Source organism: Sciurus vulgaris (genome assembly GCF_902686455.1).
Source record: "Sciurus vulgaris genome assembly, chromosome: 1".
Taxonomy (NCBI): domain Eukaryota; kingdom Metazoa; phylum Chordata; class Mammalia; order Rodentia; family Sciuridae; genus Sciurus; species Sciurus vulgaris.
This window is the reverse complement of record NC_136461.1, coordinates 32,220,113-32,244,244: the sequence shown is the minus strand read 5'-3', so window position 1 is coordinate 32,244,244 and position 24,132 is coordinate 32,220,113. Positions and strand designations below refer to the sequence as shown.

At 40.4% G+C, this 24,132-nt stretch overlaps 1 protein-coding gene across 2 annotated transcripts; it reads right to left on the bottom strand.

The window, feature by feature from the left end:
- Positions 1-3,891: 3,891 nt before the first annotated feature.
- On the bottom strand, positions 3,892-22,792 carry PPIH (peptidylprolyl isomerase H). Of its 2 annotated transcripts, none has more exons than XM_079156391.1 (10): positions 22,664-22,792; positions 22,235-22,299; positions 21,883-21,906; positions 21,599-21,643; positions 21,011-21,053; positions 15,734-15,826; positions 11,321-11,408; positions 10,798-10,856; positions 9,731-9,820; positions 3,892-4,069 (listed from the first exon to the last, which is right to left on the bottom strand). In XM_079156391.1, the coding sequence occupies exons 1-9, from the start codon at positions 22,727-22,729 to the stop codon at positions 9,752-9,754; spliced, it is 552 nt and encodes a 183-aa protein (XP_079012517.1). In that variant the 5' UTR covers positions 22,730-22,792; the 3' UTR covers positions 3,892-4,069; positions 9,731-9,751. The 2 variants fall into 2 exon arrangements, with proteins under 2 accessions (XP_079012517.1, XP_079012518.1); XM_079156392.1 differs by having other exon boundaries at positions 10,798-10,838.
- Between the last annotated feature and the right edge of the window lie 1,340 nt (positions 22,793-24,132).

Genomic DNA, 24,132 nt, shown 5'->3' with positions numbered 1-24,132 from the left:
TAAACGGATGCTCTTGATAAGCTTGTGCTTTTGGCGGTGCAGTCACCTTGGAGGGACCACGCAGGCGCTAAGGCCGCCCCGGCTCTGCATATATAGTAGGAGCGGTGTACTCCGAGGGGACCTGCCTTCCAATCCATTTTACCAGACCTATAAGGAATGTGTCTCCCTTAAGCATTCACGTCTTTTTGTACTATCCACAAATCAGATTTAATTTCAACTCATGCTTATTGGACACGGTTGACTTTTTTTTTTTTTTTTTTTTTTTTTTCATTTTTATTCCTGCAACGCCTTGTGAAGGATTACTGTACATATTTTACAAGCGGTAAACTTGAGGCAGCCACCTGATGTTGCTGAAGTCCACTTCCATTCATTCCTTACTAAGCGTCTGCTATTGATTGGGGATGTAATCCTTTGCGAGTCAGTTCCTGCCTTCTGATGGAGGCAGAAATTTAAACACCTAACACTCCAGAGTGGCAAAAGCACATAGCATTTTGAGAGTGGAAGCAGGAAAAAAGGTGGAGTGCTGACTTCAGGCAAAGGGAGGTTTATGCAAAGTCTTGGAGCCAAAAGAGATGGGGCCCCGGGAAGTACTAATAAAGTAATTCAATAAACTAGAATGAAACATTGGGTTCCAGAAGCGAATAGGGTCAATTTCAAATTAATTTGAAATCCTCAAATCAAGAGTTAAATGGGGAGTGGCATTTGAGAATAGATTGTAGAGGCAAGGATTGGAAGTAGGGAAATCAATTAGGTGGCTAGTGTAGTCTTTACCCATCAATTCCATCTATGCCTGTCCAATCCACCTCATAAAGGCCTTCCTAAATCAGTTCTAAAATCTGAACATCAATCCAGTCTCTTCATACTTCCTGCCACTATTCTAGAACAGCACCATCTATTGCTTAGACCAAGAGTAGGCAAACTTTTTCTATAAGGGTCAGTGTATGTATATATGTATGCTTGTATTTTGCGGTGCTGGGGATCTAATGCATGGCCTTGCACATGCTAATCAAGCACTTGACCACTGAGCTACACCCCTAGCCACAAATAGTAAATATTTAAAGCTTTGTGGGTTACTAGGTTCTAACTATTCAACTTCAGAGCCTGAAAGTGGCCATTAAGTAAGCCTATGTTACATGCCACTATGTTACTTTCAATTATTTAAACGTTTAAAAACCATTCATATTCTTGGAATGATTCACACAAAAACAGTAAGATCTGGCTGCCAGCTGTTGCTTCCTGACCCTTGACTTAGAGCATTGTGTGTGGCCTCCTAACCAGGATCAGTCTCTCTACCTCTTTCTTGTAGTACTGGGGATTGGACCCAGGGCCTTCTCTATGCCAGGCGCACACCCTACTGCTGTGCTACATCCCCAGTCCTTTGTATTTTGAGACATGGTTTCATTAAGTTACCCAGGCCGACTTTGAACTTGAGATTTTCCTGCCTTAGCCACTGGAGTAGCTGGGATTATAGATGTACACCACTACACCCAGCTACCTCTTCCTTATTCTAATATTCCCCACTACAGCCAATGTTCTTTGGAAAACTTTTGATCATGACACTATCTTACTTAAAAATCCTCCAGTGATTACCATTGTCCTTAGGATAGTCCAAATTCTTGACATGGTTTACATGGCTCTGTATGACTTCTCTAAACTTATCCCTCTCCCCCACTCTTCTTTCACATTCCTTGTCCAAACTTCCAGGGGCTTTTTTTAGTCATTTACTCCTTTGGACTATCACATACTGTTCTCTGTAACACTTCCTTTTTCCTCTTCTCGTTTGCTTGTTTTTTCACCCTTTAGCTCTTGACTCACATGTTACTAGGTTAGGTGTCCCTCCCACCCCAGTACATTGTACTGCTCTAATTAAATCTTCCCCACCAAACTGTAAATCCCTTGTGCTAGCCTACTGCCTAACACATAATACTTTAATAATATGTTAAATGACATGGTGTAGAAAATAAAGAAGGTGATGGAAGCAGAAAAGTCATCTTGACAGCTGGGGATATGTGCATATGTTTGCCTAGTATACACAGGGCCCTGGGTTCCATCCTGGTATAGGGGTGGGGGAAAAAAAACTCATCTGGGCAGCTGTGCCACTAATCCAGGTGGGATATTGCTTTCAGGAATGATGTGTATGGAGAAAAACAGGTTGATTCTAAACCTGTTTTTCATCTATTGCAGCTCCAGATGATTTTTGAAAATTAAAAGGAATATCTTTCCTCAAGAGGACATTTAAAGGCATGCCTTGTAGGCTTAAGAGCTTTTCCCTAAAGTTGAATTACAGAGACACTTACAAAAGTAGCACTCCTAAGAAGTGAGAAACTAACCTATGTAACTGCTTTGAAGGGATGGCTTCTCAAGCAGAAAAAAAATTCTGTAACATGTCTTTAAAATGTTTCTTAGAATGCAAATCAAAACTACACTAAGATTCCATCTCACCCCAATTAGAATGGCGATTATCAAGAATATAAGCAACAGTAGGTGTTGGAGAGGATGTGGGGGGAAAAGGCTCACTCATACATTGCTGGTGGGGCTGCAAATTAGTGCAGCCACTCTGGAAAGCAGTGTGGAGATTCCTTAGAAAACTTGGAATGGACCCACCATTTGACCCAGCTATCCCACTCCTCGGCCTGTACCCAAAGGACTTAAAATCAGCATACTACAGAGATACAGCCACATCAATGTTCATAGCTGCTCAATTCACAATAGCCAGACTGTGGAACCAACCTAGATGTCCTTCAATTGATGAATGGATAAAGAAACTGTGGTGTATATATATATATATATATATATATATAATGGAATATTACTCAGCTATAAAGAATAATATTATGGCATCTGCAGGCAAATGGATGAAATTGGAGAATATCATGCTAAATGAGATAAGCCAATCTCAAAAATCCAAAGGAGGAATGATCTCACTGATAAGCGGATGATGACACATAATGGGGGGTGGGAGGAGAGCAAGAATGGAGGAAGAAGGGGCTGTAGAGAGGAAAAAGAGGGGTGGGAGGGGTGGGGGAGAAGGAAAAAAATAGAATGAATCAAACATTACCCTATGTAAATGTATGATTACGCAAATGGTATGCTGTTACTCCATGTACAAACAGAAACAACATGTATCCCATTTGTTTACAAAAATAAATTTTAAAAAAATGTTTCTTAGAAAAGCATCATACTTACTCATCCAGTTACTTCATTTACCTCTCTTCATACTCAATGAGCTGACGTGAAGATGAGCTGTTAAGAAACTAGTTTTCCTGTAGCCACCACTGCAGAGATGGTACTGAAATGCCATAGGACCAACAGTTATGTTGGAATTCATCTATGGTCCCAAACTGGGAACTCTCACTCCAGAGTTCTGCAGTCCCCCTTGCCACCCTGGGAGCTCACACTATTCAGCCATACAGTGACCATACTACACACAATTCCAGCTGACTGCTGATGTATAGGCAAAATAACTTTCACCTTGTTCCCCACCTCTAACAGACTCCTTCTTCCCCACCCTAATGTCCTGGCTAATTCCAAAAATCTGTCAATACTTACCTCAGATCTCACCTCTTCCAAGAAATCATTTTTTTACCTATTCTCCTCACCTCACCTCTCCATTTTACTCACATTTTACCTGGCCATACACCCACTTGGGCCCCCAGGGATTCAATGTAGGAGTACTCTACCATTGAGCTATACCCCCAGTCCTTTTTTATTTTTCATTTTGAGAAAAGATCTCAGTAAGTGGTTAAAGATCTCACAAAGCGGCTAAGGCTAACCTCGAATATGCAATCCTGCCTCAACTTCCTGAGTCACTGGGATAACAGGTATGCACCATCATGCCTGGCCATCACAATCTTTTAAAAACAATACACATGCACACACACAAAAACCAAATCAAACCAAAACAAAAACCTTTATTTACAGTTGAAGATTTGAGCACAGACAATTGTAGTTCGGAATCTGTGATACTTCCAGGGTCTCCTGATCAAACACGGTCACAGCAGGCAGGAGAGCAAACAGAGGCCAGTCCAGCCTATCTGACTCAAGAACATCACCCAGAGTAAGGGACAATCTATAATGGCAGAAACAGGGAGGTCAGTAGAGGATGGGGAAATAAGCAGCTCAAGGGGATAAAAAAGTGACATTCACGACAGACAATGCTTCCAGCCCTCCCCTACATTCCTCATCCGCTTTCTCCAAAGAGTAAAACCGGTTCAACTTTTTACCATAGGTCAGACTTTTGGTTCCCTATAGAGAACAAAAATATATATTGCATGGAACCAAGAAAAAGATACTAATATCTATGGCTAAATATATGGTTTCATTATTTACCCTTTATACCTCTGTATAATACATATTATCTATAGGCAGAAAAGCAAACTATAATCCCAAGGGGTTTAATGACAACCAAGGTTAGAGCTAGTGAGACAGTGGTGGGACTTCTGGGTCTACTTGGCTCCAAGGCCTGTCTTTTTCATCAGGCTTCAATCGCTTCTTGTGGAGCTCCAGAACAAAGAGCGATCCTTACAGGTTTTGGTCCCAGGAATAAGAGAAAGGAAAGCTCGCCTTTTTTATGGCCTTAGTGTTAGCTGTACTAAAGAACAGGATGAGTACACTCAGATGCTACTATCCCTCTCCTCCTACCACTCCCCAAATGTGGCCACACTCTCCTCTGTAGGACAATGAGTCCTCTATGATGCCAGATTCAGACAGAAGTTCAACCCTGAGAGTCAGGTACATGCCTCTAATCCCAGCCACTCAGGAGGCTGAGGCAGAAGGATCCCAAATTCAAGGCTAGCCTCAGCAACTTGGCAAGACTGTATCTCAAAACAAACAAAAAGTAGAAAGGACAGGCAATATAAATTAGTGGTAAAATGCCCCTGGGTTCAAAGAAAAAAACCACGAACAAAAATGTTTAAAAGTTTAACTGTAGCCATCAACTTAAGAGTATAAAAATGAATAAATGTACTTTGGTTGCATAGTGCACCAAGACCTAAGCTCTACTGGACCAGGCACTGTGTTAGTCAACATGGTCCTTGCTTTAAGGAATTCTTGGTCCAGAGAAAAACAGACTAACACATTTGTGATATACTGCTCAAAGTTATAATGGAAGGAGAACCCAAGTGTTGTGGGAGCACTCAAGTAGGAACCACTGCCTAGGCTTGTGGCTGAAAGGAGGAGATAGAGGGACCAGGGAAGATTTATAAACTGATGTTAGATACATCTCTTGGGAGGGGCTAAGAGGAACTACGATTAGTTAAAACTACATATATACACAGTATGTATTTCTATTATAAAATGCATGCTCAAGGTGAAAAATTCAATTAGGACAATATAAACTGAATAGAAAGTCTCTTCTATTTCTACTCCACAGAAGTATCTATTAATAGTCTACTACTTATGCTTTCATAAATTTCTGAAATAATTATTCAATATAAATAGTGCTCTGTGTACACAATGCACACCATCTTGACTGTCATTTGCCTTAGAAACTTTGCCAATACATTGAGATCTACCTCTTTCTTTTATTAAGGCTGAATAGTATTCCACTGAAAAGTCACATTTCCATGTGTGTAAGGCTTGGTTATGCTGCAGCCAGCTTGCCTTTGCACTGGATTGAACTAGAATGGAGCTTGACATTCTCCCTTCCCCTGCCTTTTCAGCTGGTAGGCTTTTAACTTTCATAGCAGGGAACAAATAGTTCTATACACCCAAAAGGCATACAAGTATGAACTGCCAAATCTCACAGACCTGTTTTCATGTGGAACCGCTTTTCTCTTGTCTGGAAAACCAATGACTCCTACTAGCTTCCAGCTTATCCTGTCAGAATCTCCTTAAGAAAAAAATTCATCTATAAGATTCTCCTGCTCAAAATCTTTCATTGACTCATCAGCTTAGTTCTTTTTGGAGGGTCAGGGACCCCTCTGAGAATCACAGGAACACAATGGACTCTCTTCCCAGGGGAGAGGAGAATTTGTTGCCTGAAGCACCTTCACAACTACTACAATATCTATTGTCTACAGGTCCAATTTTTTTTAACATTATCACTATCTGAATTTTAATACTGTCTCATTGTAAGCTATAACTGTAATAGTATATGTGTACTAATGATATATTTTTTTCCTAAGTACAAATGTTAAAATAAAAGACTGTTTTTTACACTTCTTTGATATAGGAGAGGATCTGGAAATTAAGTTTAGCAAGTGCTTCCAAATGATTTTCATTTGTATGGGAGTTTGGGCAACAATGAACCAAGAAAAGCTCTCTACCACTTGGAACTGGTAGAAGGTCTGAAAATCATAGGGAGGAAGGCAGTGTATTAGATTAACAGAGCTGCCTAAACTTATAGCCAGTCTCTCTTCCAAGACACTGAGGCTGTCAAACCAGAGGATCCACTGACCCCTATATACATATAAGTAGCCAAGAACTGAGTTCAGACCACAGCAGGAAGATCCTGAGGTCAGGATCCTTGTGCTATAGCTAACCCAATTCATCATAAAAAGCTTTCCCAAGACCCACTAAGATAAAACCAAGGTTTCTACATTAGAGCTGCACAGACACCTTCATTTTCAACAAAAACAAAGTCAGATCCTGGGAATGCAAAATCTGAAAGAGTTCTGCAAGGCATTGCTCCATAGGACGTATGGATGATGAGAGACTTCACCTGTCTTCCATCTCCATCCTAGCCCCTTCAGCTCATAGAGTGCAAGATTAGAAGTGCTTGTAACTTTACAGCTGGGAAGAAAAATGATGGGATGATACTGTCACCCTCCCCCACTCTGCCATGATAGGGATTCTTGGTAATATGAGGTAATTCAAGTAAAATTCTTAATTCAACGTTTGAACACATGAAGTATTCAATAAAGGATAACTGTTTTTATTAGTGTCCCTAAGTATTACCTCTGACATACAATCCTGAGCAAGTCAGGGTTAAGAGACTGAACTAGAGGCACCTAGGTTGAGAGTTCACTGGCTAATAGAGTAGCTACTAGATATATGTGACTCTTAAAAATTTTAGATGAAATTTAAAATTCAGTCCCATGGTCACACCAGTCACATTTCAAGTGCTCAAATATCACTTGTAGAGGGCAGTGCAAACATGTGACTGAAAGGATTATCTATTGGCAGTCCTGGTCTAGAAGGTCTCTGGAATGTAAAATGGCTATTTGAGGAATCTGTTCTGTTTGGGTTGCAGATTGACAAGAGGGGCTTTCATGGAGGCAAAGATTAGAACTTCTAGTAACTTTCTGTGAAGAACCCACAAAAATAAAAAAGAGGCTCCAAAAAAAAGAATTTCTAAACTTTACTCATTTTGTTATCTTCTGTCCTCCAGTATGATCAGTGGTCAATCTTCAGAAGGAAAAGGACCTATGAGTGCAACTTTAGTTACAGCAAAAAATGGGTGGGAAATGGTAAGAAGGGCCAATACCTACTGAAGAGGGAGAATATGTTGAGCCCAAGGGGCCCCCAGTATTGGTAGAAAGGAAGGCTCAGGGTATCAGCTAGGCCTAAGAAGAGACCATTTGGGTGGACAAGAGTGTGGTCCACTTGCAGCACTCAATATGCACTTGTGCATTCCCTCCTCAGCATTTGCTCACACCAGTTCCCTGTCAAAAATGCCTGACATTCTCCCTCTCTACCATCCCATGTAAGAAATTTTTACTGAATGCCTATAAGTACCAGATGCCTGAACACAAAGTATGTCATAGATGAAGGTATATACAATCATTAAAATGGTCTTGTATTTGATTGGACCTCCATTTAGACAAAAGGACAGGAAACTTATCTTACACCATACAGATAAATAAAATCTAGATAATTTTAAAGTATACAAACAAAACTACAGAAATACTCAAAAGAATACATAAGAAATTATGATCTGAGGAAGTGTAGACCTTCTTAAACAAGACAAAAATGAAAAGCCATAAGGAATTGACAATTTGACTTTATCAAAATTTAGAAATTCCATTTAACAGAGGATATCGTCAACCTTAAATAACACAATGCCAATATATTCTAAAGAACAGTCACAACATATAAAATAGAAAACTAATATTTATAATGTATAACTATTCAAATCATTAAGGGAAAACTATATGGTACAAATGTCTGATAGAGTATTTATCATAGCTGTTTTTAATATATTAGTTTCATATGAACCAAGAAGGAAAAATCAAGAGCTAATGCCAAATGGAAAAAGAAAAAAAGAACAGTCTAGTATAATATAGTTAGGAAAAATAAATCCTTCCTTCCAAAATTAGATGGAAAAAGAAGGTCCTGATGAACATACATCAAACCAAGGGGCTGGGGTATAGATCAGTGGTAGAGCATTGCTCAGCATGCATTGAGGCCCTTGGTTCAATCCTCAGCACCACAAAAAGAAAGAAAAAAAAAAAAAAAAAAAAAAAACTCAAACTTATAGGGAAATGACTTATGAGAAGATGAGAAGAGATGGATTTTGGGGGGGGGTTATTTTATCTCTTTGGTGTGAAAATTTTCAAAAGAGATTGTATTATGTTACTTGTGTAATTAAAAAATAAAGAACCAAATGAAGTATGACAGGAACCTTGACTGAGCTTTTTAATTTTGTTTTTCTTTTGTTTTTTGAGATGGGGTCTCACTATGTTGCTAAGGATGGTCTTGAACTCCTGGACTCAAGTGATCCTCCTACCTCAGTCTCCCAAATTAGCTGGGACTAAAGGCACATGCCACTATACCTGGCCAGAATCTTTTTTGTTTGTTTGTTTTAAAGCTCTAAAAGTTTGGGGACAACTGGGAAGTGTAAACACGTACTCTGTGTTAGATAATATTATTGTAATTATGTAGACTCAAGAAGTCTGCAATTTTAAAATGGGAAAGAATGGAAAGGAGGGGAAGAAAGGAAAGAGGAAGGGAAGGAAGGTGGGGAAGAGGAATAAGAAAAAGAAGGAGAGGGAGTGGGAAAGGGAACGGAGTGAAGAAGGGAGAGCAAAAACAAATGTCAAGTCAAAACAATAAAACAAAAATGTTAATCAATGGTGAATCTAGCATTCAATTTACTATTTTCCTAACTTTTCTGTAGGGTTGGAAAAAAAGACAGAATACCACCACCTCAAACCTAGGTGGGAGTGACCTATTTTTCCCTTGTTGTCTTAAAACACTTTGTAACGTCACTTTTACTAGTAGTGATGACCTCTGAGAATGTCTTATTTCCTAAGAGCTCTTGAAGGTAGAGACCTTTCAATTCTTAATAGTGTGCTGCCCAGAACAGAGTGGGCAGTAGCAAGTATGGGAAGGAATGGAGTCTGTATAGATGGAGCAATGTAAGGCATTCAAAGTTAGGGCCTAGAACTGCAACAGCAGTTCTGACGAAAAGCATGACAGATGCGTCTCCTGGTTGCAGAGGCTGACCCCAGCAGAGCTGCCCAGGGTTGGAATCAGGTCCTTCTAGTGGGACTACTGAATGGAGCTACAGTTTGACAATGCTGTTGGAAACTGTCTAGGTGGTTTTCAGATTGAGAGAAAAGCAAAGTGCTTCCATAATCCTTCCTCTTTTGTTTCTCACAATGACCCTAAAGGATCAGTATATTCTCCTTCTGACACATGAGAAAAAAGGCTCAAAGAAGGGAGTGATTTTTCTAAGGTCACACAGAGCGGAATTGGATTCAACTATGTGTTTTTTTTTTCACTAGACCAAAGCTGCCTTCTTTGGAGTCTGAATCCTTCCTAGCAAATAGGAGAAAGACACACTTACCTGACTCAGTCTTGGTCTGAACTACATCTCCCCACACTGTGAGATTACCACAGGCAGCTTGGGTTTATTGTTGGGGCCTGTGGGAACATTCTAGAAAAAAAAGCACAGTGGAGATTCATTCACTCAGGCACTTGCTCACTCCCTTAAACATTTACTGATACCTGCCAGCCCCCTATGCTAAGGATTCAGAACTCAGAGACCAATATGATAGTGCATGCCCTTGCAGACAGATAAACCATATAACACAAAGAGAAAATATAACACTCTGAGAAAGAGCAAACCTGTGATATATCAATGTAATAAATATTAAGAAATAGATGTATAAGGAACAAATGGAGTAACTAAAGTGATGCTTAAAGAAATCAAGGAAGAAAGACAGTACAATGAATCTGACATAACTTTCCTATTTCACATATGAACATACAACCAGTACACGCGATCATGTACAACCATAAAAATGGGAAGTTATACCCCATGTATGTATAATATGTCAAAATATATCTTACTGTCATGTCTAACTAAAAAGAACAAATAAAAAATTATTTTAAAAGGACAGGAAAGAAGTCAAGGAAGGATTCACAGAGTGGAGACATTTGAGGGTGAATGGGATCTCAGCAGGAAGAAAAAAATGAGCATTCCAGGTAGAGGAAGAATATGAGCAAAGGCTCAGGGACAGGGAAGAGTAGGAATGTGGGCACATGTATGGCATATTTAGAGAAGAGCTAGTAGACTACTGTGACTAGAACACAAAGGAGGAAGTGGCAAGAGAAGGTGCCATGAAGAGGTAGACAGAGACCAGATCACAAAGGATTTTTAATGCAATGCTAAGAAGTGGAATTTTATCAAGTAGGTGAAAAGGTTATAAGAGAGATCACAGAGAGATCAGTTTCCAGGGCCAAGAAAACTTGAGAGGTATTCCCTCCTGTTTCTGAGGGAATCTGTGAAACCAGGGACAATAACAACTGGGCCTAACAAACTGAAGCCCACTCACACTTTATCTTCTCACTGCTAGTCAGATAATACCAGATCAGGAAGACTGAGAAAAAGGACATTGAATTAAGACTTACCTCAATCTTTCTCATCACAAGAAGCCCATCAATGATTTTTCCTATAGAAAGAACACAAACTAGACTTTATTTTTCACATTTGCATAGTATTTTCCAGTTCCCAATACACATTCTATTATCTCACTAGATTCTCTTATTAATTTAAAAAAATTGAGATTCAGTGAGGTGAAATGACTTGTCAAGTTCACAGATACTAAGTGGTGAAGCCAGGACTCAAGTTTAGGACTAAGCAATTCCAAAGCTCCACTGCACCATGCTGTGTGGCATTTTTTAATGTTACCATCTGGGTTTTCCCCTAGAATACATATTACCCAAATGGTTACATACTACATCAGATGGCCCTTTGTCCTTCCCTCCAGTTCCCTAACCACATATCTTCCCTACCTTCCTACCACGTCTACCTTCCTTATTACTACCTAGAGCAGTTACACCACTTGAACACTCTTAATGAAGTTTGGACTGGATCCAGAAGTCCCACTCTAGGCTAATGGGGCCTGGACCATAGTACAGGAATAGGACTTACCAAACACTACATGCTTCCCATCCAGCCAATCGCACTTAGAGCAGGTGATAAAGAACTGACAACCATTTGTACTGGGACCACTGTTTGCCTGATAGAAACAAAATATACTTGCAGTTAAGTGTCCTTAGTCATATTAGCTGAAGAGCAAGATTCCCAAAAGAGCCTGATTCCTCCATGCTGTCTTTCAGAAAACCTAACAGGGCACTGATCATGAGCCAGAGCCTATTCTAGAACACTAGGATATGGAGAAGAAAAAAACACACAATTCCTGTCCTGGAGGAATTACAACTTTTAATAAATGCACATTTCTCCTAAATGTTAGTTTTTATAAGAGAAACAATTTTTTATGAGACATAATTTGGTGTATTTTGTTCAAAACTGGTTATAACTGGATTACAGTTAAAAATTCCCAGTACCTACTGGGAAAAGACCTGTTTCCTGTGCAATTAGCTTTTTATCTAAGTGGACTTATACTAGTGGGGCATGGTGGCACACACTTGTAATCCCAGTTACTTGGGAAGCTGAGGCAAGAGGATGGTAAGTTTGACATTAGCCTGGGCAACAAAGTTAAGACTGTCTCAAATCAATCAATAAATAGCTTCATAACAAACTATCATGTTTGTTTTGTGGTTATTTACATTTACCACTACAACCCAAAACTATTGTTGAATTTTATGGGAAAAAGTATTATTTTAAATTGAGAGTCTAAAACTCTAGCTATATCCTTTTCCTCTCTTGAAGTTGTTTTAACATCACATTTAATAACATATTACAAATGAACAGGTGATAGTAACAAAGCTGAGTGATACTTGGCAAAAAACATTTTTCACATGAAGTATATTTTTATGTATTTAATACTGATATCATTAAACTGCCTTTAATATGCTAAGTTCAGACTTTGTATATAAACAAAGCCAAGTTGTTTCAGTAGCACTGCCTTACAACAGTGACTATGTAACTATGTGAAAATTTTATTACATAACTTCCCTTATTTTGGAAAAAACTGAGTAGGAAATGGAAAACTGAAATATAGGTCTCATAAATTAATACTACTGAGACAAAACTGGATTTTTTTTTTTTTTTTTTTTTTTTTGGTACCAGGGATTGAACCCAGGGGCACTCAAACACTGAGCTACATCCCAGCCCTTTTTATATTTTATTTAGAGACAGGATCTCACTGTGCTTAGTGCCTCATTAAATTGCTGAGGCTGGCTTTGAACTCGAGATCTTCCTGCCTTGGCTTCTCAAGTCATTAGGATTATAGGCATGCACCATTGCGCCCAGCAAAGCTGGTACTTATATTAGGTAGGTCACCAGTCTTAATCAGATGCTTAATGAATTTAAAATGGTTAAGTCAGTATTCAACTATGAATAAAAAAATTTTATGAAATACTAGCAATACATTAAAGCCAATATCTAGGGGTATTCCCAGAATTTTATATTATGCTTTAGAAATCTCCCATGTAAGATGAGGCTATTTTTAGTTTTTGTAAGATGAAAGGAGTAAAATGAATTTATTTTTGGTATTCATACATGTATTCAAAAACATCTTTCTGGGTGCAATGGTGCATGCCTGAAATCTCAGCAGCTCAGGAGGCTGAGACAGGACAACTGCAAGTTCAAAGCCAGACTCAACAACTTAGCAAGACCCTAAGCAACTTAGCAAGACTTTGTTTCAAATAAAAAATAAGAAAAAACAATCCCCAGCACCCAAAAAAAGAAAAAGAAAAAAAGAAAAAAAGGGCTGGGGATATGGCTCATTGATTAAGTGACCCTGGGTTCAATCCCTGGTACAAAAAAAGAGAACATCTCAGCTGAGCACAGTGGCATACACTGGAAATTCCAGCTACCTAGGAGATGAAGGCAGAAGAATTGAGACCAGCATAGGCAATTTAGGAAGTCTCTGTCTCAAAATAAAAAGTGCTGGGTATGTTACTCACTGGCAAAGAATCTGCCTAACATGCACGAGGCCCTAGGTTCGATCCCTAGTACCAAACATATGCAAAAAGAACATCTGATATATGAAAATAAAGGAATACCTGAGCTGTCCAAAATAGGCCCATGCTTTGGAACAAGGGATTAGAATTCCTAGGGACCCTAATTCCATCTGTCTTTATTTTGCAGGTCATGTATAATTATTTATTATCAAGTAGGAACAAAAATAGTCATATGACACATTTTTGTAACTCACATTTTATAATGCTATCTGTCCTTAGGCACTTATTTAGTCATTCTTCTGGTGGTATAGCTTATGTTTAGAGAATAACTGTAGCTAGATGACCTAGCTTGAACTCCAGCTCCACCACTGACTATGCGACCTTACTTTAGTCATATGAACTGTCTGTGCCTTTTTCCTTATTACCTATCTAAAAGGATGTTTGGAGAGGATTAAAATGAATTAAGGCAGGTAAGGTGCTTATTACATATCCAATAAATGTTACCTATTATTCTAATTGTTGTTCTGTCATTCATCAGCATTTGCTCTTTCTATGTTAGGTAGAAAGGTCTGGTAATCATGAGACTCATCCCTGACCTTGAAGAACTTAACTGGGAAGATGGAAGTCAAAACAACCATGCTACGAGACTTGTGACAGCACAAGTTGGCCAATAATGCCAGCCATAGTGGCACCTGCCAGCAATCCCAGCAACTCAGATTTAGGCAGGAGGACTGCAAATTTGAGGCCTGTCTCAATAATAAGACCCTGTCTCAAAATGAAAAATAAAAGGTCAGTGGTAAAGTGCCCCTGGCTTCAATCCCCAGTACCAAAACCAAACAAACATCAACAAGAAAACCACCTTAGTTAGTACCAGCCTACAGGGGACAGAAACCAGGGTTTCCTTCCATATTCCTAACTCCTCCATAGGCGCCACCACTATGCCATGAACAGAGAAGAGTTTTAATTCTCATAGCAAAGATAATCCCATTACAAAAAAAAAAAAAAAAAAAAAAAAAAAAAAAAAAAAAGGAGAGAGAGAGAGATAATCTCACCTTAGCTGTTTCTGCACCTTTTACCTGTACTTGTCCAGGCCAGCTTTCCTAAAACAGGGCTTGCAAACCACTAATCTAGTCTCAACCAATTGTTAGGGAAGTCTCTCAAAGATTTTCCTGCTCCAGTTTCCCATATGCCATTCACACTGAAGCCAGTGTCTCCATTCTAAAACACAAAGTTGATCAACCCTGTTCTAAAAAGTGTTGATGTGGCTTCCAAAACCCATGAAAGAAAGCCACACATCTCATCCTTTTTCTAGTCTTTCAAGAGCTAGGCCTACCTGCCCCTTCAGTTGTCTCTACTGGCCTTTCCCTCCCCTATTTGAATCCTCTGCTCTTACCACCTTCATTGCTTTCTGCCCCTTGAATATGCAGCCCTGCTATTTCATGGTCTCAGACCTCTGTAAACCTGTTTGCTGCACCTGAAATGCTCCTTCCTCTTGTTATTGAGTACACAATTCCTTTAAGAACTCGGATGTCCTTCCCTTCCTGAAGGCTTCTCCAACCCCTAGCAGCAATCATTCCCATTCCTCTGGGCCTTCCCCGTCCTCTTATGTCCACCAAGGTACCCTCACCTTAATACCCTGATGGCACAGACTACACTATACCAAACTGGTCAGTTTACATTCGTGTTTCCCCTGGTAAGTGGTGTCGCAATAGCAGGGATCAAGGCTATATTCTTATACTTGACTATCAGACCTGAAACAGAGTAGCTGTGAATAAATCTTTACTTAACAAGATGAGTGAAGCGTGGGCAAGCAGGACAGAGGATATGCATGTAAATATTAGGGTTGGGAAAGTGAGACTTGGGGCACTGATGAAGGGAAACTCGTGCTAAGGGTGGGAAATAAGAGAAGCAAAAGGGAAGACTAAGGGAAAGGATGAGTGAGGGCTGAGGAGGAGAACAGAAGACTGTGAAGGGGGCTGAGATGTTTGAGTGGAGATTATAAACAGGGGCAGGGGTAGTGGGAATTGGAGCAGGACTGATGAACAAGAGGTAAGTGAGCAAGAGCAGGTGAGTGGCCAGCAGACAGTGTGGGTGAGGAGCTGCAGTGAGTTAGTCAACATGAGTAAGCAATGAGCAGGTGAACACCAGGTCTTAAGAGTACACCTGGGTGCTTTCTGAGCCATAAAGTTGAATGCCCAGCCACATGTCCTGTCTCAAATAAAAGTAAGAAACACATCAGAATGCAATTTTCTTCTCCATTTGTCAGGTGAGGAAATTGAGGTCTGGGTAAAAAATGCTATAGGCCTTGCCCAACAACCAGACTACGGAAGGAGGTGGGGGTGGAAGATGTGAGGCTGGAGCCAAGCAAGAGAAGGAAAGCATTTGCTCCCATTCAGAGACAGGATTGGGCTTCACAAGGGACCAGAAACCTGCTGACTATCAACCTAACCCAAAATCTTGATTGAACCTCACTTACCATGGAAAGAAGGCCTGGAGCCGAGTGTCTAAGTTTAAAATTTTCATCTGCAAATGGCCCCCGGTAAATACTGGCAACTCCGGTACCATCCCCCTGAGCAGAGAGAAGCAAAAGAATTAATGGTTTGGAGTGCTGGGCACCATAGAAACTACTAAACTCAAAGCCCATCTTCTTTAAAGTCTATTCTTACTCTTATTGGTTACCTTGGAAGCCACATGTCTTTGGTCCTATCCTGCAACCAAACCAAGACCCAGGTAAGGCACCTGGAAGACCAGACTCTTACCATGCATCTCATAGACTGGACAAAACAGATCTTCTAGAAAGACTGTTAAGACAAGGGCAAAGTAAGGAACAACAATACAGTGATCACATATATAATCCTAGCCATTCCCAAAGACTTTCATGACTATAGTAACATAAAAAGTACCCACCCACTCCTCCAAACTATCTATGAGGGTGGGTAAGCTCTTGGCAGTCTGGTCTGTACAACATGATAGTACCCTTCTGTCCAAAGTTGATTAGTCCAAGGAAGAACATCTAACCCATACTGGGCCAACTAGAATTTCATCTCTGAATCTGGAAGTGGGACAGATGCTCTCTCTGAGGTTGAATTTGCCCCCAGTGAAATGGGAAAACAGAGGTGTCTATCTTCTGCAAAGTAGATTAGAGGACAGAAAGAGAACATAGTACAGATGTGCAAAGAACTACAGAGAAACGGAGTTAAAGAATCACTTTGGTTCTATGTAGCTTTAGTTCCTGGTTCTATTTCTTCCTTTGATTCTGTGAAATACCCACCTTAATCATAAATTCCCAATTCCTGCTTAAACTAGATTTGCATTTTCTCTTTGCTTTTACAACAATCCTGTGGAGTAAGTGGTATCATCTCCATTTTTCAAGTGAACAAACTGAAGTCTGGGTAGTAAAGTCTTAAACAGAATCCCTGAGGTTTAAAGATAATACTGAGGGGTGCCAAAAAAAATAAGTCTTTTCTAGTCAATTAGTAAGGAGAAAGAATATTTGCTGTGTGGTAGGACTGAAAAACAATGACCTAGTACAGAATACAGGGTCCCTTTCTGAGGCAAAGACTACCAAACTGGATTAATGTAAACCTAGGAAGAGAGGGAAACTGTCCAGATCGAAACTTGCATTTGGCTAAACATCACATGCTGTGTAATGAAAGACCTAGATCTGAGTTCCAAATCTATCACTTATTATCTGGGACAGTCACTTCCTATCTCAACCTTGACTTCTTCACTCATCTAGTGAGGATAAAATCATCTTTTTGTTGTTGTTACCAGAGATTGAACCAACCAAGGGAAGGCCTACCACTGAGTTACATACCCAGCTCTTTTTATTTTTTATTTTGAGACAAGGTCTCGTTAAGTTGCCAAGACTAGCTTCAAACTTGCAATTCTTCTGCCTCAGCCTGTCAACTAGCTTGGATTACAGGTGTGTACCCCCGTGCCTAGCTACAAACCTTTTTATAAAAAGTTAATAACAAGGGAAAGAATAGACAATTTCTAAATACAAAAAAAAAAAAAAAAAAAAATTAAAGTGTGATAGTTAATTTTGGTGTTAGATTTATTGGATTAAGTATATCTAAAGGGGCTGGGGTTGTGGCTCAGTAGTAGAGCACCCACCTAGCATGCATGAAGCACTGGGTTCAATTCTAAGTACCACATAAAAAATAAATAAATTAAAGATATAGTGTCCATCTACGGCTAAAAAAAAAAAAGGATATCTAGAAAATTGCAAAGCATTACTGCTGGGTGTGACTGTGAGGGTGTTTCCAGAGAATACTGGCACATGGACACTGACACTGACTGAATGGGGAAAAGGTACCCTGAGTGTGGATAAGCATTATCCAAATGGCTAGGGCCTAGAGAGATGGAACAGACAAGCAAAAAAAGGTAAAACTTTCTTGTTCTTCCTTCCTGAGTGGGACACCTTCATTTGTGCTGCTGCCCTTTGGTGCCAGACTTCTGGTTCTTCAGTCTTTGGACTCTGGGACTTGCACCTAGAGACCCTCCAAGGATTCTTGAACCTTCAGCCTCATACTAGGGGCTACACTGTCAGTCTTCCTGGATGTGAAGCCTCTGGCTTCTCTGATTCTTAGCTTACAGATAGCCATCATGGAATTTTTCGGACTCTATAATTTTGTGAGTCAATCTAACGAATTCCCTCATTTATAATATATATACATACATATATATTTATATACACACATACTCATACACATTCATTTTGTTGGTACTGTTTCTCTGGAGGACCCTGAGTAATATAGGACATGTCAGCTTAAGTGTGGTAAAAAGTTTGCATACACACAGCTAGGTAGCATAGCTACCTAGGAGACTGAGGCAGGAAGTCCCAAGTTCAAGGCCAACCTGCACAACAAAGTGAGACCCTATCTCAAAAAAACAAAAGTCTGGAGATGGGGCTCAGTGGCATAGCATATGTGAGCCCTGGGTTTAATTCCCAGTACCCAATTAAAAAAAAAAAAAAAAAGTATACATATACATACATACATATTCTGATATATTAAGACTAGCAATTATAAACCAAAATGCTATTAGTATGTATTCCTTGAGAGGGAGACTGGGCATGATTAATTTTATTCTTCACACTTTTCTTTTGTGACCAGAACAAAACAAAACAACAAATATTACAAAAAAAAAAAAAAAAAAAAACAAAAAAAAAAAACCTGTCTTGTTCAAACTTTAGGTCTTAAATCCTGCTTTTTCTGCCTCTTCCTCATTCTATCTTGTCTTCCCTAAGGGAAGTTCTGAGCAGTTGCTTCTCTCTGAACTGCAGAGACTGAGCAATTATTTTCTCAGTTGATATTGTGTTATCAACAAGTGATGGGATAGGCACAAAGCAAAGATCAGTAAGAAACTGGTCCCATCCCTGTAAAACAACCCCACAGTGCAAGAGCCTATAGGAAGAAAGTAAAGAAGACAGAGGACAGATTCTCAGTCCTTTTTTTCCATCAGTTAACAAGTCCCACTATCAGCAATTACAAAACTTTAAATGCCTAGAGGAGCAAGTGACATACATAAGGGAAACAGGTAGTGGAAACTGTGAAATGGTAAGGATACACGTTGTCTAAAGAGATCAATTACTACATTATACCCAATTGTCACTGTATGAGAAACCTGGGCCTAGTGAACCCCCATTTTCCTTTTTTTGAGGGGTACTAAGGAGTGAACCCAGGAGCACTTTACCACTGAGCAACACTTCCAGCCCTTTTTATTGTTTGTTTTGATACAGGGTCTTGCCAAGTTGCTGAGGCTGGTCTTTAACTTGCAATCCTCCTGCCTCAGCCTCTCAAGTTTCTGAGATTACGAGTGTGCACCATTTTCCATTTTTTAAAGAGAAAACTCCAGAACACTTCTGGAAATTAAAGTTTTATAACAACATGTACATGAAATACAACATCATGCAGTTGACACAAAACATAACTAAAAGCATGATTTAGCCCAAAACCTGCTACTCTGCAAACCTCGCACAGGAAAGAAAGAGGTCTTTGAAAACACATGAGAACATGAGATGCTGGGAGTGGTGGCACATGCCTATAATCCCAGGACAACTGCAAGTTCAAGGCCAGCCTCAGCAACTTAAAAAGGTCCTAAGCAACTCAGTGAGACCCTGTCTCAAAATAAATAAATAAATAAAAAGGGCTGAGGATGTGGCTCAGTGGTAAAAGACCTGCTGGGTTCAATCCCAGTACCAAAACCAAAACCAAAACCATGAGAGAACTGGGCATGGTAGCACATGCCTATAATTCCAGTGACTTGGGAGGAACAGGCAGGAGGATTGGAAGTTCAAGGATAGCATCAGCAATTTAGCAAGACCCTGTCTTAAAATAAAACAATAAAATAAGAAAAACAGTGCTGGTGATGTAACTCAGTGATGAAGTGCCTCTGCATTCAATTCCCAGTACCACAAGACAAACAAAAATTCACTCATGAAAGAATTGGGCACAGTGGCTCATGTCTATAATCCCAGCAACAAGGGAGGCTGAGGCAGGAAGATAGCAAGTTCAAGGCCATCCTGGACAACTTGGTGAGAACCTGTATCAAAATAAAATTAAAAAGGTTGGGGATGTAGCTTAGTGAGCAAGGACCTGCGTTTAATTCCCAGTACCACAAGACAGACAAATGGACAAAAACAAAAAGGAAAAAAAAACTGGTTTATTCAATGGCCTCCAAGGTGGAGTAGAGAAGAAGACTCAATATCAGACACAAATAGTGTAGTCACAAGAAAGTCATGGTTAGTAGTAAAAGACTAATCACCTGGACTCACCCAAAGAATGGAGCAAATATACCCCCAAAACTATCTTTTGTTTTGATTCCTTGATCACTAATCAATTACTGATTAAAAACTCAGCTTTCAAAAGGAAAACAAAAACAAACAAAAACCATATAAACAGAAAAGCCCACTGCTTTCCAGACACTAAAGTTCCAGATTTGAAATGGAAAATGGAATATAAGCATTCAGCTGACTGGAAAGAGACTTACTTCCATTTAGAAAAAACAAATTGTAGAAAATTTTAAAAATTGCACTGAGTTCTAAGTTTCATGGGAACAATTAGTATGAGTCTCTCACAAACCATTTGTATGTATGCTAGAAAATTTCAGTTTGTATCCCCAAAAGGCTGAGGTTTACATCAAGGAAATCAATGACTCAATATAATGCAGATATCTATTATTTAATGGTACTGTCAGTTGCAGTCAGCCTTCTAAAATTACATTCCCATCACCCACACTTTCCCCATCAAACTTTATTATTGCTCTCAAGCCTGAAGACTGGGTTCTTGTGGTAAAAGAAGCAAAAACAAAATAAAAACCAAATCTATGGCCGGGAGCAGTGGAGCACACCTGTAATCCCAGCAACACAGGAGGCTGAGGCAGGAGGATCACAAATTCAAGGCTAGTTTCAGCAATTTAGCAAGGTCCTATGCAATTTAGTGAGACTCTGTCTCAAAATAAATATATATATAAAATCAAATTAAAAGGACTAGGGATGTGGCTCAGTGGTTATGTGTTCCTGGGTTCAATCCCTGGTATTAAAAAAAAAAAAATGGCTACAAATCTTTTTTTGTTTTTAAATAATTAAAAAAAATTTTTTTTTAGTTGTCAATGAATCTTCTATTTTTTTATTTATATGTGATGCTGAGTATCGAAACCAGGGCCTCCCAAATGCCAAGGCACTCTATCACTGAGCCACAACTGCAGCCCCTGGCCTATGGATCTTTGATAGGAAAGAAATAGTACTTACATTAACGAAATCTCCACCCTGAATCATGAAATCCTTTATGACCCTAAAACAGAAAGCAAAAGATCCTGAGAGAAGATTCTATGGTTTAAAAATAATATTGACTTGCTGGGTGAGGTGGTGCACACCTATAATCCCAGCAACTCTGAAGGCTGAGATAGGTGGATTTCAAGTTCAAAGCCAGCCTCAGCAACATAGTTGAGACCCTAACCAATGTAGCAAGACCCTATCTCAAACTAAAAAAATAAAAAGCGCTAAGGATGTGGTTTAGTAGTTAAGCACCCCTGGGTTCAATCTCCAGTACCAAAAATAAAACAAGAAACTTAGCCCAGCATGGTGGCACACCCCTGTAATACCAGCAACTCAAGAAGCTAAGGCAGGAGGATTCCAAGTTCAAAGACAGTCTAAGCAACTTAGTCTCTGTCTCAGAATACCGAGTACTGAAAAAATTAATAAATAAGAGATTTAAGCATTCTCAGATTTAGGTATCCATGGGGGCGGGTGTAAGGGTTTCTAGAACCAACCCCCCATTGATAACAAAGGATGACTCTATTTCTGAAAATCCCGAGAATGGTTCGCCAAAAGGCTTACCTGTGAAAGGTGCTCCCTTTGTATCCTATTGGCACTCCATCTTTTCTATAACCAAAAAGAAAGAGACTTGGAATGATGACAGGTAATCATAGGCTTTTCCAGTGTAGGACACACTGGAGCCAAAAGGACTCTCCTAAAGATGGTCGGGAGAAGAGATGTACAGAAAGTAAAAAACTAAGGATAGATTCCTGGGGTATTATCTTCTATGACTCAAGGTTTTCCAGTGTTTTCCTAATACCTCAATGCAGCCTCAGAACACCCCTCAGGAGTAGGCAAAAACTGACCTGAATTCTCCAGTGCAGAACTGCCTAAAAGGGAAAAGAGTAAACAGTTCAGTCACCATGACGTCATTGCTGTGAGAACCACTAATCTCAGGAGGCGATGAAGGGATATAGACATTGCAGCCAGCAAGCCCACCAACCAGGCAGTCAGATATCAAGACACACAGGCATAGAGCCTAACAACATAAACTGACACAAGAGCAATAAAAAAGCAGTACCCATTCGGGCAGAACAATACCCAGAGAAAACAGATCTCAAGGGCACTGAGTGGACAGAGGCAGATGGGTGATTCCGCGGGTTGACTGGGATCCGGCTCCGGGTTCTGTTATTCTGGCGCAGGTGAGTACTTCCTTACCTAAAGTTCTCAGCTGTCTTAGGTACAACGTCTGCAAACAGCTCGATCTTCATGCGGCCAACCTCCTGCAAACGGCGGAAGTCGTTGTGAAGCACCAGCGCACCACCGTGAAGGGCTCACGGGAGATGCCCCAACTCCATGCCGTTCGGCATCTCCCACTTCCACTTCCATCTCCACCTCCACCTCCTTCTCCTCCTCCTCCATCTGCCTAGCTTAACGTTTCGTCTTGCCCAGTTCCTCCAGAAGCAGGGTCCTTGGATAGGCAAGACTCCTCCTCCCCCTCCTTCCCTCCCGCCCCGCAGGTGGGAAGGCTCCGGTGCAATTTCACACTCTGGCTCCCGAGTCCTCTCTCTCTGGGTTGGTGAGTTGTGCCCGGCTAGCCCCGTGCGGTTTCCCTCCGCGCAGGTCTCGGTGGGCCTTGTACCTTACCTGGCCGCCAATGCTGACATCAAAGAACACTACAGGGTTGACAGGGCTTGAATTTGCCACCGCCATGGCTCTGACCCGGAAGCAGAAATTTGGTTTCCGGTGAACTAAACCCAGCCCCGAGTGCGGGCGGGGCGGGGGAACGGGGCGTGCGCAGTAGAAGTCAACCAAGGCCCGGTCCCGCCCTCGACGCGGAGTGCTCGGACTGGCTGGTGGAAGCTCGGGGGCTCTCCAGGGAAAGAAGCGCGGGAAGGAGGAGGAGGAGGAGGAGGAAAGCCTGGGCATCTTTTTGCTCAGGGTCGACAGGCAGCCCATTCACCTGGCTGTACTAGTGCAGTGCAAATTAATCATTTTACAGCCAGGGCGTTTTGAATAAGCAAGGGTACTTAATCAGCTCTGGAAGCCCTTACCTCCGAACTGTGTGCATGTGTGGGTTTTTTTTTTGTTGTTCTACTCACAAGGGTAGGACCTCTGTTTTGTTCATCCTCTGTATTTAAAACGAGTGGGCTCAGTACTTATCCTTCTTTGAATTCAGGACACTAGAATCCTAATTTCAGTTCTGCCATAAGCTTCTAACTCATTTCCCATAGAGCAACTAGAATTTTTAAAATAGCCTTTGCACTTAAATCACTCTTGCCTTCCCATATTTAGAATAAAATTCAGCTTCTTACGTCCAAAGCCCTAAATGCATCAATCTGGCCACCAGCTATCAGGTCTCATTTCGGGTATGACTCACCCTTAGTTACTAGGCATCTTTATGTACCTCCAGGTCATTAAAATCCCTACTCTCCTTTGGGTCTTGGTAGTAGATGTTAATTCTGAAATATTCTTAGAAATCCTTAAAGGGAAGGCGGGGTAGCTCCTTTTAATTCAGGGCGGGGCCCAGATGTCACCTCTTCAGGGGCAACCAAACAATAACCCTTTGTCACTCAGATCACTTGCCACTCATCTATCCAAAATTATGTCTCCATTGTTCATTCCTTGCAACACGCAGCTTTTCCCTGATAGTACATAAATTCCAAGAATAAAAACTCTTCCAATCTGTCTTGTTCACAGCTGAGGCTGCATTGCCTACTATTGACTAGCAATATAGTAAATATTAGATAAATAGACCCAATGGACTGAGTGAAAAAATGTTACCTTGTGCAAGACTCAGTGTCAGAATACACATTTGATACAATAGCTATTATTTCTTGTATCCTTTAATCATCCTTTCTTGTGGTTGAGGAAGTAAGGGTTACCTATAAAAATTCAGTGCATCTAAACTGTGCCTGGTGGTGCATGCCTGTAATCCCAGCAACTCGGGAGGCTGAGGCAGGAGTATCGCAGTTGGCGTTCAGCCTCAGTAATTTAGCAAGGCCCTAAAGCAACTTGGTGACACTATCTCTAAATAAAACACTAAAAACAGCTGGAGATATGGCGTAGTAATTAAGTGCCCCTGGGTTCAATCCCTGGTACCAAAAAAAAAAAAA

Bases quoted from the DNA above. Each gene is read 5' to 3' on its own strand.
- PPIH (XM_079156391.1), bottom strand. From the start codon at position 22,729: ATGGCGGTGGCAAATTCAAGCCCTGTCAACCCTGTAGTGTTCTTTGAT. The intron at 21,907-22,234 runs GTAAGGAAGTAC...TTTCCCTTTTAG, and splicing joins AAGACAGCTGAGAACTTTAG to GCAGTTCTGCACTGGAGAAT. The intron at 9,821-10,797 runs GTAAGTCTTAAT...TTTTTTTTCTAG, and splicing joins TTGTGATGAGAAAGATTGAG to AATGTTCCCACAGGCCCCAA.